The sequence below is a fragment of the Oncorhynchus kisutch genome, linkage group LG5, assembly GCF_002021735.2.
Source record: "Oncorhynchus kisutch isolate 150728-3 linkage group LG5, Okis_V2, whole genome shotgun sequence".
Classification (NCBI taxonomy): Eukaryota; Metazoa; Chordata; class Actinopteri; order Salmoniformes; family Salmonidae; genus Oncorhynchus; species Oncorhynchus kisutch.
The window spans coordinates 49,464,177-49,480,886 of record NC_034178.2 but is presented as its reverse complement, the minus strand read 5'-3'; the positions used below and the strand labels follow the sequence as shown (position 1 = coordinate 49,480,886).

Here is a 16,710-nt window from a genome sequence, read left to right as displayed (position 1 = left end):
CTTTTGTTTCAAAGTAGATTTGTTTTTAAGACTACCAAGAAACTCAGTGACCCTGATTTAGCCCACTGCAGTAAAAGGTTAATGGCTGTGATGGATCAACAACATTGTAGTTACTTTACAATACTAACCTAAATGACAGAGGGGAAAAGGGAATACTCTACATAATAAAACATATAGCAAGACATGCATCCTTTTTGCAACAAGGCACTAAAATAATACTACATAAATGTGGCAAAGGAATTCACTTTTTGTCCTGAATACAAAGTATTATGTTTGGGGCAAATCCAGCAATGAGTAACACTCTCCATATTTTAAAGCATTTTATTTTCTATTTATCCTTTATTTAAACAGAGAGTCACATTGAGATTAAAAATCTATTTAACAAGAGAGCCCTGTATACATTACAATAAAACATACATGTGTATAAAACAATATATAATTCAGCACACAATAACAAAACAAACACAACAGCTTTTCATAATGTAGTTGGGTTCCCTGTACATTCAGATAGTGTATTAACATAATAATCTGATTTCGCTCTTTTAACTAGTTTTACGCACATATTTCTCAATCGCCTGAAAGACTGCCAGTCTGGGCTCGAGTCTGTGAATCTAGCTTTGTCCCAGGCAGCATCTCTGTTGTGTAGGACTTCAGATAGCTCTCGACAACCAAGGGCAAGACCTATTTTACATTCTCAGTTCTTTTAAAAGGAGAGCATGTTGATCTACAACACAATTGGAAACATTTGAGAAGTGGTTCAGAGCCAACTCTGGGTCAGGTATAGATGCAATACAATCAAAGTCAACAAAATAAAAAGTCACAAAAAAATGCCTGTTCACTGAAATCTTTAAAATGTCTCTTGTTGATAAAACGAGGTTTGGCTCTAGGCATCCGTATATCCCTGACACATACAATGGGACAGTGGTCACTAATATCCAAAGCAAATACCCCACTCCCATCATATTTCTCTGGAATATTTGTAAATATGAGGTCAAATCAAAGTCGATTTGATAGGGTCCTTTAAGTTAGGATGAATAGACTTTGTAATCAGCTGGGTGATATTTAGATTAGTACAAACAAAATGTAAACAGTCAGCAACCTGCGAATGTTAAGATGTAAAAATGTCAAACCTTTTCTGCATTTGAAATCACACAGAGCTCCAATACAAGTCAGATTACTCTGAGATTTCAGAAGAACGGGAGACTCAAAAATTGGATTACACCTTTTAGGAAAAGAAAACAAAGTAGGAATAGCAATTATATTTCTCCAGTTAGCACCATTAGGCAGGTCACCACTTTCAGATACATGTGGAACTCTCACAGTGACTAAAGAGGAGATGGTAAAAACGGACTTACATGTAATGCTAATATTGTCCTTACATCAATTTAGTTGACCAAGAACCTTTCCAATGTTTGATGACAACAGCCGGGAGCCATTTTCACCAAGATGAATACTGTCTTCCACAAAGTGGCCAGGCCTATTCCAGAAGGAGTCAAAATCGTCAACGAAGGACATGCCCAAGTCCTCGGTCAGACGCATTAACCACTGGGGAGGAGACCAAAGACGGCTAAAATCGTCAGTCCCACAACGGCGAGGAGATGGAATTGGGCCAGAGACAATTATATGTTCTGCTAATTTCTGAGCATTCTCTGAGCTGTATGAAATTGTCTCTTAGCATTGCAGATTTCACACGCATAATATCATTAGACCCAATATGCAACAACTTTTTTCAGAGCAGGAATCTGTTTCTTGATGGTGGGCATGACTTTTGATAACTCCAATACCCTAGCTCCAGGAAAACGAAGTGTACAAGTATTTCGGACTTCCACCAATCTAACCATGAGCTTCCCATAATAATGGTTGATGGCTGTTGTCCATTTCGAGCCGGAGCCCTCAGTCCAACCCTAGCCCCACTAGGGGCTCCTCTAACTAGCCCCCCATAAATGCCAGGAATAGCAGAGCCCACCGTAGACCCTGGTGAAGCAGAAACCACCTTAGACCGCAGCGATGCCATCACAACATTGGCCGATACGGAAACGAACCTCTGACGTTCCATGTTGTGGGTATGCTTGACATTCGCAATGACTGGGGTGTTTTTCGTGATAAATAGAAACACAATGGCGATAAGTACAGGCAAAATCCTAGAGGAAAACCTGGTTCAGTCTACTTTCCACCAGACACTGGGAGACAAATTCACCTTTCAACAGGACAATAACCTAAAACAGAAAGCCACATCTATACTGGATTTACTTACCAAGAAGACAGTGAATTCTCCTGTGTCGCCTAGTTACAGTTTTGACTTAAATCTGCTTAAGCATGGCAAGACTTGAAAATGGCTGTCTAGCAATGATCAATGACTAACTTAAAGAATTTTCGAAAGTGTAATGCGCAAATATTTCAGAATCCAGGTGTGCAAATCACTTAGGTGTAATCGCTGCCCAATTTGTTTCTTTACATTGACTCAAGATATACAAGTGATTTATTTTTGATATTTTTCATCTTTTTTAAAGTTTTTCATCCCTTTTGACATTATGGTGTATTTTGTGTAGATCGTTGACAAAAAAGAAATATTAAATCCATATGAATCTCACTTTGTAACACAGTAAAATGTGAAGTAATTGTTTATCTTTTATGGTCTCGTGCTAGATTTTACCTGGTTCATGATGGACGTTTTGCGTCCAAGCCGGCTGCCCGGGAAACGGAAGATGCTCCTTTTGCTGCCGTCGTCCGACTCTGACTTAACATGCTTCTCGTGGTCGACCTTCTCGCCCTTCTCTCCCTTCTCCTTCTTCTCCTCCTCTTTCTGACGTGACTTCTTCTTGCGGTTGCGTCGTTCCTTCGCGCTCTTGGAGCTGAGCTTGGACGCCTCGGAGGAGCTGCGTGATAATTGTCCACCGCCCTCCGTTGCGTCTCCCCCTTCTACCGCGTCGCCCACCGAAACCGTGCCCGCCGAGGTCGCCATGGCAGCAGCCTGAGGGTGAAGAGGTGGGGGACAGGTAAGAGAGGGGAGAAGTGAAGGGAGTCAGACAGATGGACTAGGGCTGACCCCAATTATTCTTATCGATTCTGATTGGATTTGTTTACTCTGATTCAAATCACTTTTTGATGATTTGAATATTTGCTAAACAATATCTTAGCATGAAGCATGAGTTACTCAGTAGGCTATAGCATGTCTTCTGCAGAGGAACAAGACAAAGCCATGAGAAAACAGGTTTTGCTAAGTCATGGATATTAAAGTCCTAAAAACAGGCTCACTAATACGCTATCACATGGAAAACACCCTTTTAGGATGAGAAACACCTGATTTTGGTACAGCCGAGTAGCATTAACTGAAGTTACTAACATAAGCTACAATTTTATGGCTTGTGTATTAAACAAAATTATGAAATCGCTAAGAATTTCAAAAGACAGACAGGCAGACTGATAGACAGCACCCACACCCAGTCTGTGACTAACCTGGGCATCCTGAAGGGTGGCAAGACAGAGCAGGTAAGAGAAGGGAGAGGTGAAGGGAGTGAGACGTATAAAGACAGACAAAGCAATTAGACAGACAGACAGACAGACAGACGCCTCACCACCCAGGCTAACCGGGGAGGGACTAACCTGTGCATCCTCCTGCTGGTTCTTGATCTGCTCCAGCATGGCTTTGAACTCGGCCTCTTTCTGCTCAGCCTCCTCTATCGTCGCCTGGTTCTGCTCCTCATAGGCCATGGCCACCACAGCCAGGATCAGATTGACCAGGTAGAAGGATCCAACGAAAATCACCAGCACAAAGAAGATCATGTAGGTTTTCCCTGCCGCTCGCAGAGTCTGGAAGGGAGGGAGAGGAGGCATGAGAAAGACAGAAAACAAGGAGAAACAACATATACTGTTACAATGGTCACAATGAATAAACATGATCATCTTGATTCATTCACTGTTCAGAGTGGCAGTATTTAGCTTTTTCTATTGGAGTTGTATTCTCCCATGCTTCTCCAGAGTTGAGGTACTTCTGTGTGCATGTCTGTCAATGCATGGAGTTTCTATCTGTGGCACTGTTAGCAGCGCTTTAACATCAACCAATGGGTTTCTCTGGGAATGGCTCCAGACATGGGAGCCGTGAGGGTGTTGGCACGTCTATACCAGGGGTGTGAGTGTGCACTTTTTTTGCACTTGTGAAATGTAGGCTATAAAAGCGCACAATCATGAATATGAAAGCCTGTCTCTATGCAATGCATTATGAACATGTATAATCTATATCAATAGGCATACAAAATTAGGAGAAAACAAGGCTATTATAAGAGTGTCCTCCCCTCCTCAATAGCCACCTTTTACCAAGGACACTAATACAGTATATCCTACCACAGAAGTGTTTTTAAATCTGCCACACCCCCTTTGAATCAGCTTTTGTTTTGTCAGAGGAGAAAAACGTGCACACGTTTAAAAACAATATGCTACTTATTGTTTTATCTACAAAATGTCTTGCACAACTAACTTCATTTGTTTTGAGCACTTTACATATTTATTTTAGGATACACCCCTGTAAACGTAAATTTGCCTGCAGGTGTGACATAGATTACGACCGACCTGAAATCAGATTCAACTCTGAGATAAACATCCATGCAGCCTTTCATCAAGAGACAGACCAGTCATTGACAGGAATCAGTCATCGACCCACAATTTTACTTTTTGACTCGCCTGACACCTGTTTTTCACCAACCTGCTGGTCAAAATCAAAGGGCAAAGAAACCCAGAGAGCGTAAGTGCTGAGAGGCTATTTGCTGATTCACTGTCATGTACTGTAAGTTTGATGGTGGTTTCTTTGCATGTTGTAGACGGGGCAGAAATACCAACTTTAATAACCAAATTAATCATTAAAGGACAGTACTGCTGAACTGACAGTCCCCAGCTCAAAAGAACAAGATAGAGCTGTCTCAATCCATCGGTTTGGTTTCAATGCTCTTCCAAGCCGACTGCATTGAATTACACGGCTTGCGCCATTACAAGCAGGAGTTATTCCAGTATACATTTTCTGTCTGACAAACTCGGCCTTACCAACATGTAGAGGTTCTCCCAAAAGTCTTGGGTCATGAGGCGGAAGAGAGTGAGGAAGGCCCAGCCGAAGCTATCAAAGCTGGTGTAGCCGTAGTTTGGGTTTCTCCCGGCCTTCATACACGTGTAGCCCTCAGGGCACCGCCTGGGAGGAAGGGAGGGAGGAAGGAACAAACAGAGGGGAGGAGGGGGAGTCATGATTTTCAAGCAAATCTTCCAATTTATGTTTTGTGTGAACGTCCTAGTTATGTTAGTATTATGTTCTCAGTTGTTCTCTTGTATGGTGGCTATTCCAACTTACTGGAAGTTTGTTTGTAGTAATAGAGCATGAGACTCACCCTGAGTCTGAGCTGTTTCCACACAGCAGAGCATCCAGCTGCCCGGGAAGGATGTAGAAGTTGGCTGAAAAAGTGATGGACATGTCAATTTGTCTTCATTTTCATCTTTACTCAGACAATTAGCCTGATTCAGACTCTTATGGTTATGTGGAATTGTGTCTGTTTCCGATGTGCCGTGGACTCACCATAATTCATGATATACTGTACTACTGCATGTTATTTTATTTAACCAGAAATGTACAAACAAATGTCTTTCCATCTAATCATGTCTACAAACAAACATATGTATTTCCGTCTAGTCATGTTGCAATGACCCCTAATGAATTCTGAACCCTCAGTCCGTCTCTTCCCAATGCTGCCCTGCCACTTTAACTTCCTGCACATTAGGGTTGAATATTTTCCAGAAAATAACCAGGCTTCCAACCAACCTTTTTATGCAAGTAAAGTACGTTGGATTAAAAAAAACTACTTCACAACAGGCCTGATGGAAACAGAAAAATGTTCCTAAATGTAGATGAAACTAAATATTCTAGAAAAAGGTAGGATCTTTTTATGTTGGTAAAATGAATTATGCGAGAAATGTCAGTGGAAATGCTTTTATGCACAAATATTGATATAATAACAGTCAAATCGAAGTAGACTTGGAATCACGGTCCTCCCACTACAACTCGTCAGGAAAGCATGCAGTTTATTAGGCTACAGGTTAAATAAATGATGAACTTCACAGGGTGGTGAAAGTGCAAGGTGATGAGCTTGATGCTCCTTTCCAATAAATATCTAGAGTCTTATTCTGGTGACATGGTCATTGATGCTTGGCTGCCGTTTAACAATTAAAAATAATACTGTGTCTGTGGGCTGTTGGCTAAAGAGCATGTGCCAAAACAGAGTGGGCACACTCGCTAAATAAACACTCTTTTTTTGTGAGAAAGCAATCAGTAGTGTTGAAAATGCGATCAAAACCCATTTAACTTTGTATTCGGTACTTGGGAATTTAACAGCAAAAGTTATTTTTATGTGCACTATGTCATCACGCACTACCTTTTATCCACAACAAGTCATATTGCGTGAAACCTATCTCTGGTGGGAAAATGTGCATATTGTATTTATGCAGATTTTAGAACATACATTAAAATTTGCATTAAAATCTGATGCCAATTGGATGGAAACCTAGCTAGTGTACACATGTTCCTTCCCGAGAAAATTGCAAACCCCTCCCGGTTATCCCGGGTATTCCTGTTCAAAACTGAAATTATATTTAAAAGCATATAAATAACCTACCAGCAAATAAACTGTTCTTATAGGCTACCAATGTAAACTGATAAATATATAGTGCATTTGGAAAGTATTCAGACCCTTTGATTTTTTCCAGGTTGTCTTTTTTTGTTGTTGCCTTTTTCTAAAATGGATTAAATTGTATTATAACCCTTTACTCAGTATTTGGTTGAAGCACCTTTGGTAACGATTACAGCTATTTTCAGGTCTTTCCAGAGATGTTTGATCGGAATCAAGCCTTACCTCCGGCTGGGCCACTCAGGAAATTCAGAGACTTGTCCCGAAGCCACTCCTGCATTGTCTTGGCTGTGTGCTTAGGGTCGTTGTCCTGTTGGAAAGTGAAACTGCACCCCAGTCTGAGGTCGTGAGAATTCTGGAGCATGTTTTCATCAAGGATCTCTCTGTACTCTGCTATGTTCATCTTTCCCTCGATCCAGACTAGTCTCCCAGTCCCTGAAAAACATCCCTACAGCGTGATGCTGCCACAACCATGTTTTACCGTAGGGATGGTGCAAGGTTTCCTCCGAACGTGCCGCTTGGCATTCAGGCCAGACCAGAGAATCAGACCAGAGAATCTTATGTATCATGATCCAAGAGTCTTTAGGTGCCTTTTGGCAAACTCCAAGCGGGCTGTCGTGCCTTTTACTGAGGAGTGGCTTCTGTCTGGCCACTACCATAAAGGCCTGATTGGTGGAGTGCTGCAAAGATGGTTGTCCTGGAGCTCTGTCAGAGTGACCATCAGGTTCTTGGTCACCTCCCTGACCAAGGCCCTCTCCCCCAATTGCTCAGTTTGGCAGGGCGACCAGCTCTAGGAAGAGTTTTGGTGGGACTAAACTTCTTCAATTTAATAATGATGGAGGCCACAGTGTTCTTGGGGACCTTCAATTCTGCAGATATTTTTGGGTGCCCTTCTCAATATCTGTGCCGCGACACAATCCTGTCTCGGAGATCTACAGACAATTCCTTCGACCTCATGGCTTAGTTTTTGTTCTGACATGCACTGACAACTAAGGGACCTTATATAGACAGGTGTATGTCTTTCCAAATCATGTCCAATCAATTGAATTTACCACAGATGGACTCCAATCAAGTTGTAGAAACGTCTCAAGGACGATAAATGGAAACAGGATGCACCTGTGCTCAATTTCGAGTTTCACAGCAAAGGGTCTGAATACTTATGTAAATAAGGTATTTTTTAAATTTTGTTTCGCAATAAATTTGCTAAAATTTTGAAAAACCTTTGTCATTATGGGGTATTGTGTGTAGATTAAGGATAAAACAAATGTCATACATTTTTTAGTAAGGATGTAACTTTCCGAATGCACAGTACACAGGAATCGAACGGTTTCTTGTTGTATTTGCTGCAATATAATTAATTGAGTTCTCCCAAAGTCACCACATTACTTTGTTGATGTAGTCTGTTTTTTAACAGACTACATCAATTGGTCGACTGGTAAAATATTATGAGGTTATTACAATGCGAATTACGCGAATTACATTTTTTTTACCCTACCTTTGACTGAACGATGTCAGACAGTTTGCTAATTCCTTTTCTCTCCCCTTTGCACCTGGCTATCAGGAGAATTTGGAAAGTTTGTGGCTGTTTTACTTGATGATAACCCGCTTATTGTGGCATATCGGATGCTGCACTAAATTAACAGATAAGCTATAGGAGCAAAAGCGGAGATTCAGCACCCCAGGATAGCGCCATGGTTTATCAATTCCCTGCAAATCAGACTTGTCAAGCCGTGCTGTCTTTAATGTGACTGTAGGAGGATTTGAAAAAGTAGCTTTTTGTTAGGAAGAAGCTTTTGTTCTCGTGCCTCTGTGTCAACTAGCCTAAAAATGCTGCGCTGTTCATCAATCTCTTCGTTCACAATTAATAATATTGTCACCCATCAGACTGTCAATTGAATATTGTATTTAGGCTAATACTATTATATGTGTGAAATTAGTTTCTATATAGTTTAGATACAGTAGGTGCTGGATATTATACTTTGGAGCCTCTGCTAGTGCCACACAGCTAAAGTTAGGAGACTTGTAAATGTGAAATCGAGATGGCCTACACAGCATATTCTCCAGTGTTGAATAAACAGTGTTAAAGGTGCCATAATAATAATCATAATAGTCATAATAATGTTTATCAAATTGGATGATATTTGGATCAAACCAGATCAAAGTAGCATGACAAAAGTATGATCAATTACTGACGCTGGTACATTGATAAAGTTTCATCATAAAGTTACTGGCATCCTCCTCTGTGTCAAAAACTTGAATTGCGGAGGTTGCAGGGCCATGCACAGACCTTTCAGGGGGCAGGTGCTCAAAATGGAAAATGTATAAAGTTTGATTCATAATTCATATCTTGAAATTCATAAGCTCCAAATGCCTTTAGCGGTTTATTTGTACATTGTTTAGCATAGGCCTATTTATTTCTGGAAAAACACACTCACTCATCATCACAAATTGTAATCAAGCTAGTTACAGTGCCTCCTAAAGACATGATTGACATTGAGAAAAGAGGGTGGGCTATCAGCTGATCATAGTGCCTTCCAAGTTCATCACTAAGCTTGGGTCCCTGGGTCTGAACCTCGCCATGTGCAACTGGGTCCTGGACATCCTGACGGACCGACCCCAGGTGGCAACAACACCTCTGCTATGCTGATCCTCAACATGGGGGCACCACAAGGGTGCGTGTTCAGCCCTCTCCTGTACTCTGTTCACCCATGACTGCGTGGCCATGCAAGTCTCCCACTCAATCATCAAGTTTGCGGATAACACAACAGTGGTAGGCCTGATACTAACAATGGCGAGAGCCTACAGGGATGAGGTGAGAGCTCTGGAGGAGTGATGCCAGGAAAATAACCTGTCCCTCAACGTCACCAAAATGAAGGAGTGGATCGTGGACTTCAGGAGAGAGCAGAGGGAGCACGCCCCTATCCACATCGACGGGGAAGCAGTGGAGAGGGTGAAAACCTTCAAGTTCCTCGGCCTGCACGTCACTGACAACCCAAAGTGGTCCATCCACACAGACAGTGTGAAGAAGAAGACGCAACAGGAGGCAGAAAAAATTTGGCTTGGCCCCTAAGACCATCACACTTCTACAGATACACCATTGAGAGCATCTTGTCGAGCGGTATCACTGCCTGGTAAGGCAATTGCACCGTTTGCAACTGCAGGGATCTCCAGAGGGCGGTGCGGTCAGCCCAACGCATCACAGGTGGCACACTGTTACTAGCCGGCTACCACCCGGTGCTCTACCACGCACCTTAGAAACTGCTGCCCTATGTACAGTGCCTATTCAGACCCCTTGACTTTTCCCACTTTGTTAGGTTACAGCCTTACTCTAAAATTGATTAAAGAATAAAATAATTATCCTGATCAATCTACACACAATAGCCCATAATCACAAAGCAAAAACAGGTTTATAAATTTTTGCTAATTTAATTTGAACTACCGTTCAAAGGTTTGGGGTCACTTAGAAATGTCCTTGTTTTTGAAAGAAAAGCAATTTTTTTGTCCATTAAAATAAAATCAGATTGATCAGAAATATAGTGTAGACATTGTAAATGTTGTGAATAACTACTGTAGCTGAAAACGGCTGATTGTTTTTATGGAAAATCTACATTGGCGTACAGAGGCCCATTATCAGCAACCATCCCTCCTGTGTTCCAATGGCACGTTGTGTTAGCTAATCCAAGTTTATAATTTTAAAAAGGCTAATTGATCATTAGAAAACCCTTTTGCAATTATGCTAGCACAGCTGAAAACTGTTGTGATGATTAAAGAAGTGACCCCAAACGTTTGAACGGTAGTGTAAGTATTCAGACTCTTTACTCAGTACTTTGTTGAAGCACCTTTGGCAGCGATTACAGTCTTCTTGGGTATGACGCTACAAGCTTGGCACACATGTTTTTGGGGATTTCTCCCATTCCTCTTTGCAGATCCTCTCAAGCTCTGTCAGGTTGGATGGGGTGAGTTACTGCACAGTTATTTTCAGGTCTCTCCAGAGATGTTCAATCAGGTTTAAGTCCGGGCTCTGGCTGGGCCAATCAAGGACATTCGGAGACTTGTCCCGAAGCAACTCCTGCGTTGTCTTGGCTGCGTGCTTAGGGTCATTGTCCTGTTGGAAGGTGAACCGTCGCCCAAGTCTGATGTTCTGAGAACTCTGGAGCAGATTTTCATCAAGGATCTCTCTGTACTTTGCTCTGCTCATCTTTGCCTCGATCCTGACTAGTATCCCAGTCCCTGCCACTGAAAAACATCCCCACAGCGTCATTCTGCCATCACCAAACTTCACTGTAGGGATGGTGTCAGGTTTCCTCCAGACGTGAAGCTTGGCATTCAGGCCAAAGAGTTCAATCTTGGTTTCATCAGACCAGAGAGTCTTGTTTCTAGTGGTCTGAGAGTCTTTAAGTGGTTTTGGCAAACTCCAAGCCGGCTCTCATGTGCCTTTTACTGAGGAATGGCTTCCGTCTGGCCACTCTACCATACATTTTGAGTGTCATTGCAAAGGGTCTGAATACATACGTAAATAAGGTATTCATGTTTTTTATTTGTAATAAATGTGCTAAATATTTCTAAACCTGTTTTCGCTTTGTCATTATGGTGTGTTGCATGTAGATTTTTTAATTTAAAAAAAATCAATTTTAGAATAAGGCTGTAACTCAACAAAATGTGGAATAAGTCAAGGGGTTTGAAAACTTTCCGAAGGAACTGTACATAGTCATTGAACACTGGTCACTTAAATACTATATGCATACAAAGGTCATCCTACATAACTACTGCTGTACACACTTTTTCAACTCATATACTGTCCATACACATCATCATATATACATACACAAAAGTATGTGGATTCAGCTTTTCAAATTAGTGGATACAGCTATTTCAGCCACACCCATTGCTGACAGGTGTATAAAATCGGGCACAGCCATGCAATCTCCATAGACAAACATTGGCAGTAAAATGGCCTTATTGAAGCGCTCAGTGACTTTCAACATGGGATGCCACCTTTCCAACAAGTCAGTTCATCAAATTTCTGCCCTGCTAGAGCTGCCCCGGTCAACTGCAAGTGCCGTTATTGTAAAATGGAAATGTCTAGGAGCAACAACGGCACAGCCGTGAAGTAGTAGACAACTCAAGCTCACAGAACGGGATCGCAGAGTGCTGAAGCTCCTAATGCTTAAAAATTGTCTGTCCTCGGTTGCAACACTCACTACAGAGGTCCAATCTGCCTCTGGAAGCAATGTCAGCACAATAACTGTTCGTCGGGATCTTCATGAAATGGTTTTCATGGCTGAGCAGCCGCACACAAGCCTAAGATCACAATATGCAATGCCAAGCGTCGGCTGGAGTGGTGTAAAGCAAGCTTGCCATTGCCATTGGACTCTGGACCAGTGGAAACGCGTTCACTGGAATGGTGTGGTCACAAAAGCATACAGGAACTCAAGTCCTTCTGTTCACCTGATTTAGAATTCCTCACAATCAAATGTCGACCGCATTATCTACCAAGGGAATTCTCTTCGATTATAATCACAGCCGTATATATTCCCCCCCAAGCAGACACATCGATGGCTCTGAACGAACTTTATTTGACTCTTTGCAAACTGGAATCCATACATCCTGAGGCTGCATTCATTGTAGCTGGGGATTTTAACAAGGCTAATCTGAAAACAAGACTCCCTAAATTGTATCAGCATATCGATTGCGCAACCAGGGCTGGCAAAACCTTGGATCACTGCTATTCTAACTTCCGCGACGCATATAAGGCCCTGCCCCGCCCTCCTTTCGGAAAAGCTGACCACGACTCCATTTTGTTGATCCCTGCCTACAGACAGAAACTAAAACAATAAGCTCCCACGCTAAGGTCTGTTCAACGCTGGTCCGACCAATCTGATTCCACACTCCAAGACTGCTTCCATCACGTGGACTGGGATATGTTTCGTATTGCGTCAGACAACAACATTGACGAATACGCTGATTCGGTGTGCGAGTTCATTAGAACGTGCATTGAAGATGTCGTTCCCATAGCAACGATTAAAACATTCCCAAACCAGAAACCGTCGATTGATGGCAGCATTCGTGTGAAACTGAAAGCGTGAACCCCTGCTTTTAATCAGGGCAAGGTGACCGGAAATATGACCGAATACAAACAGTGTAGCTATTCCCTCCGCAAGGCAATCAAACAAGCTAAGCGTCAGTATAGAGACAAAGTAGAATCTCAATTCAACAGCTCAGACACAAGAGGTATGTGGCAGGGTCTACAGTCAATCACGGATTACAAAAAGTAAACCAGCCCCGTCACGGACCCTTTTTTGCCCGCTTTGAGGACAATACAGTGCCACTGACACGGCCTGCAACCAAAACATGCGGCCTCTCCTTCACTGCAGCCGAGGTGAGTAAAACATTTAAACGTGTTAACCCTCGCAGGGCTGCAGGCCCAGACGGCATCCCCAGCCGCGCCCTCAGAGCATGCGCAGACCAGCTGGCTGGTGTGTTTACGGACATATTCAATCAATCCCTATCCCAGTCTGCTGTTCCCACATGTTTCAAGAGGGCCACCATTGTTCCTGTTCCCAAGAAAGCTAAGGTAACTGAGCTAAACGACTACCGCCCCGTAGCACTCACTTCTGGCATCATGAGGTGCTTTGAGAGACTAGTCAAGGACCATATCACCTCCACCCTACCTGACACCCTAGACCCACTCCAATTTGCTTACTGCCCAAATAGGTCCACAGACGATGCAATCTCAACCACACTGCCCTAACCCACCTGGACAAGAGGAATACCATAGTACCCTCCAAGCTCGTCATCAAACTCGAGACCCTGGGTCTCGACCCCGCCCTGTGCAACTGGGTACTGGACTTCCTGACGGGCCGCCCCCAGGTGGTGAGGGTAGGCAACAACATCTCCACCCCGCTGATCCTCAACACTGAGCCCCACAAGGGTGCGTTCTGAGCCCCCTCCAACTCAATCCACAAGTTTGCGGACGACACAACAGTGGTAGGCTTGATTACCAACAACGACGAGACGGCCTACAGGGAGGAGGTGAGGGCCCTCGGAGTGTGGTGTCAGGAAAATAACCTCACACTCAACGTCAGCAAAACTAAGGAGATGATTGTGGACTTCAGGAAACAGCAGAGGGAACACCCCCCTATCCACATCGATGGAACAGTAGTGGAGAGGGTAGCAAGTTTTAAGTTCCTCGGCATACTGAATTGGTCCACCCACACGGACAGCATCGTGAAGAAGGCGCAGCAGCGCCTCTTCAACCTCAGGAGGCTGAAGAAATTTGGCTTGTCACCAAAAGCACTCACAAACTTCTACAGATGCACAATCGAGAGCATCCTGGCAGGCTGTATCACCGCCTGGTACGGCAACTGCTCCGCCCACAACCGTAAGGCTCTCCAGAGGGTAGTGAGGTCACCGGGGGCAAACTACCTGCCCTCCAGGACACCTACACCACCCAATGTTACAGGAAGGCCATAAAGATCATCAAGGACAACAACCACCCGAGCCACTGCCTGTTCACCCCGCTATCATCCAGAAGGCGAGGTCAATACAGGTGCATCAAAGCTGGGACCGAGAGACTGAAAAACAGCTTCTATCTCAAGGCCATCAGACTGTTAAACAACCACCACTAACATTGAGTGGCTGCTGCCAACACACTGACTCAACTCCAGCCACTTTAATAATGGGAATTGATGGGAAATTATGTAAAATATATCACTAGACACTTTAAACAATGCTACCTAATATAATGTTTACATACCCTACATTATTCATCTCATATGTATACGTATATACTGTACTCTATATCATCTACTGCATCTTTATGTAATACATGTATCACTAGCCACTTTAACTATGCCACTTTGTTTACATACTCATCTCATATGTATATACTGTACTCGATACCATCTACTGTATCTTGCCTATGTATCTCTGTACCATCACTCATTCATATATCTTTATGTACATATTCTTTATCCCCTTACACTTGTGTGTATAAGACAGTAGTTTTGGAATTGTTAGTTAGATTACTTGCTGGTTATTACTGCATTGTCGGAACTAGAAGCACAAGCATTTCGCTACGCTCGCATTAACATCTGCTAACCATGTGTATGTGACAAATCAAATTTGATTTGATTTATTTGATTTGAATCACACTTCACCATCTGGCAGTCCAACGGATAAATCTGGATTATACAGATGCCAGAAGAATGCTTCCTGCCCCAATGCATAATGACAACTGTAAAGTTTGGTGGAGGAGGAATAATGGTCTGGGGTTGTTTTTTATGGTTCAGGCTAGGCTTCTTAGTTCCAGTGAAGGTCAATCTTAACGCTACAACATACAATGACAGTCTGGACGATTCTGTGCTTCCAACCTTGTGGCAACAGTTTGGGGAAGGCCCTTTCCTATTTCAGCATGACAATGGCCCCATGCACAAAGCAAGGTCCATAGAGACATGGTTTGTTGAGATCGGTGTGGAAGAACTTGACTTGCCTGCACAGAGCCCTGACCTCAACCCCATCAAACACCTTTGGGATGAATAGGAACCTCGACTGCGAGCCAGACCTAATCACCCAAACATCAGTGCCTGACCTCACTAATGCAGAATAAAAGCAAATCCCCGCAGAAACGTTCAAACATATAGTGGACAACCTTCCCAGAAAGGTGGAGGCTGTTATAGCGGCAAAGGGGGACCAACTCCATATTAATGCCCATGACTTTTAATGAGTTGTTCGACAAGCACATGTCCACATACTTTTGGTAATATAGTGTATACATATTTATATTCCAGACTCTGACTTTGCTTGATCTGATATTTCTTAATTCCTTTATTTTAATTTGTTGGATTTATGTGTATTGTTAGGTATTACTGCACTGTTGGAGCTAGAAACAAGAGTTTCACTGCACCTGCAATAACATCTGCAAAATATGTGTACGCAACAAATAAAATCAGATTTAATTATATTGATGTAAATCTTCTACATAGCAAACTAAATTTCTTATACTGATTGTGATTTAGGGACAGTTTGAAATGTACTGGGGTGGTTCTGGTGGTTCATTGTTAGCTAGTTATGTTGAAAGAGCTGATTTGCCATAAAATTTACGGGCAGGAAACAAACAGACTTAATCTATACTAATTTAGCTGTTCTCGACCAAAAAGAAAAAGATTCAAACAAAAAACATAACAAATATTTACAAAATGTACAGGCAGGACCTCTCTGCCTAGGGTACCTCACAGCACCATGGTAAAAATACAAAATGTACAGGCAGGACCTCTCTGCCTAGGGTACCTCACAGCACCATGGTAAAAATACAAAATGTACAGGCAGGACCTCTCTGCCTAGGGTACCTCACAGCACCATGGTAAAAATACAAAATGTACAGGCAGGACCTCTCTGCCTAGGGTACCTCACAGCACCATGGTAAAAATACAAAATGTGTAGAAAAGCATAAAATGAGCTCTAAAACAGCAACATTTTCTCTCAGCCTCATGGCAAAATGTGTAAAATAGTATGGATTAGCTATAAAACTGCACAATGTTCTCTTTGTCCCATGGCACAAAAAAAAATCCTGAACAAAAAAATCCCAAATGTTGACTCTACGTCTTGATCAGACCAGAGAATCTTGTTTCCGTTTTGATCAGTTGTGGTTCACTGTTTCTCGACAGTTTATTTAAGTTTTATTTAACTATAAGGTCTAGAAAGGCACAGTAGCAGGCTAGTCCGGCTGTATTTAAAAAAAAACTTATGATACAGAGATTCTCTGTCTTGCGGATCTTAATTCTCCCAAATCGTCCTATAATATTGTGGCCCCATGCTCCCGGCAAGCCCAATTATTCAGGAAAATGTAACATGCGCTCTGCCTCCTATGATTCAAGCAGGTGTTCCCAACGGACCTATAACCATAACGCTTCAATATAGCATTTGTAATTTAACGTTTAAAATGTATTACAGTTTATGTCTGGCATAAACACAACCAGTCACAATGTTTAATTCTGATTAGGCCACTTCAGAAGTATCCTGTAGGCTACATGTGGGCTACATACATACAATC

At 42.5% G+C, this 16,710-nt stretch overlaps 1 protein-coding gene across 5 annotated transcripts in view; it reads right to left on the bottom strand.

Annotated features, from left to right (window-relative positions):
- LOC109891189 (sodium channel protein type 8 subunit alpha) overlaps positions 1-16,710 on the bottom strand; it is a 105,752-nt gene that overhangs the window by 49,981 nt on the left and 39,061 nt on the right. For all 5 annotated transcript variants that reach the window (XM_031825255.1, XM_031825252.1, XM_031825253.1 and 2 more), the window contains exons 6-9: positions 5,370-5,433; positions 5,035-5,176; positions 3,604-3,810; positions 2,654-2,971 (exon numbers count right to left, since the gene is read on the bottom strand). In XM_031825255.1, the coding sequence (XP_031681115.1) occupies positions 2,654-2,971; positions 3,604-3,810; positions 5,035-5,176; positions 5,370-5,433 (731 nt within the window). The remainder of the gene's footprint in view (positions 1-2,653; positions 2,972-3,603; positions 3,811-5,034; positions 5,177-5,369; positions 5,434-16,710) is intronic.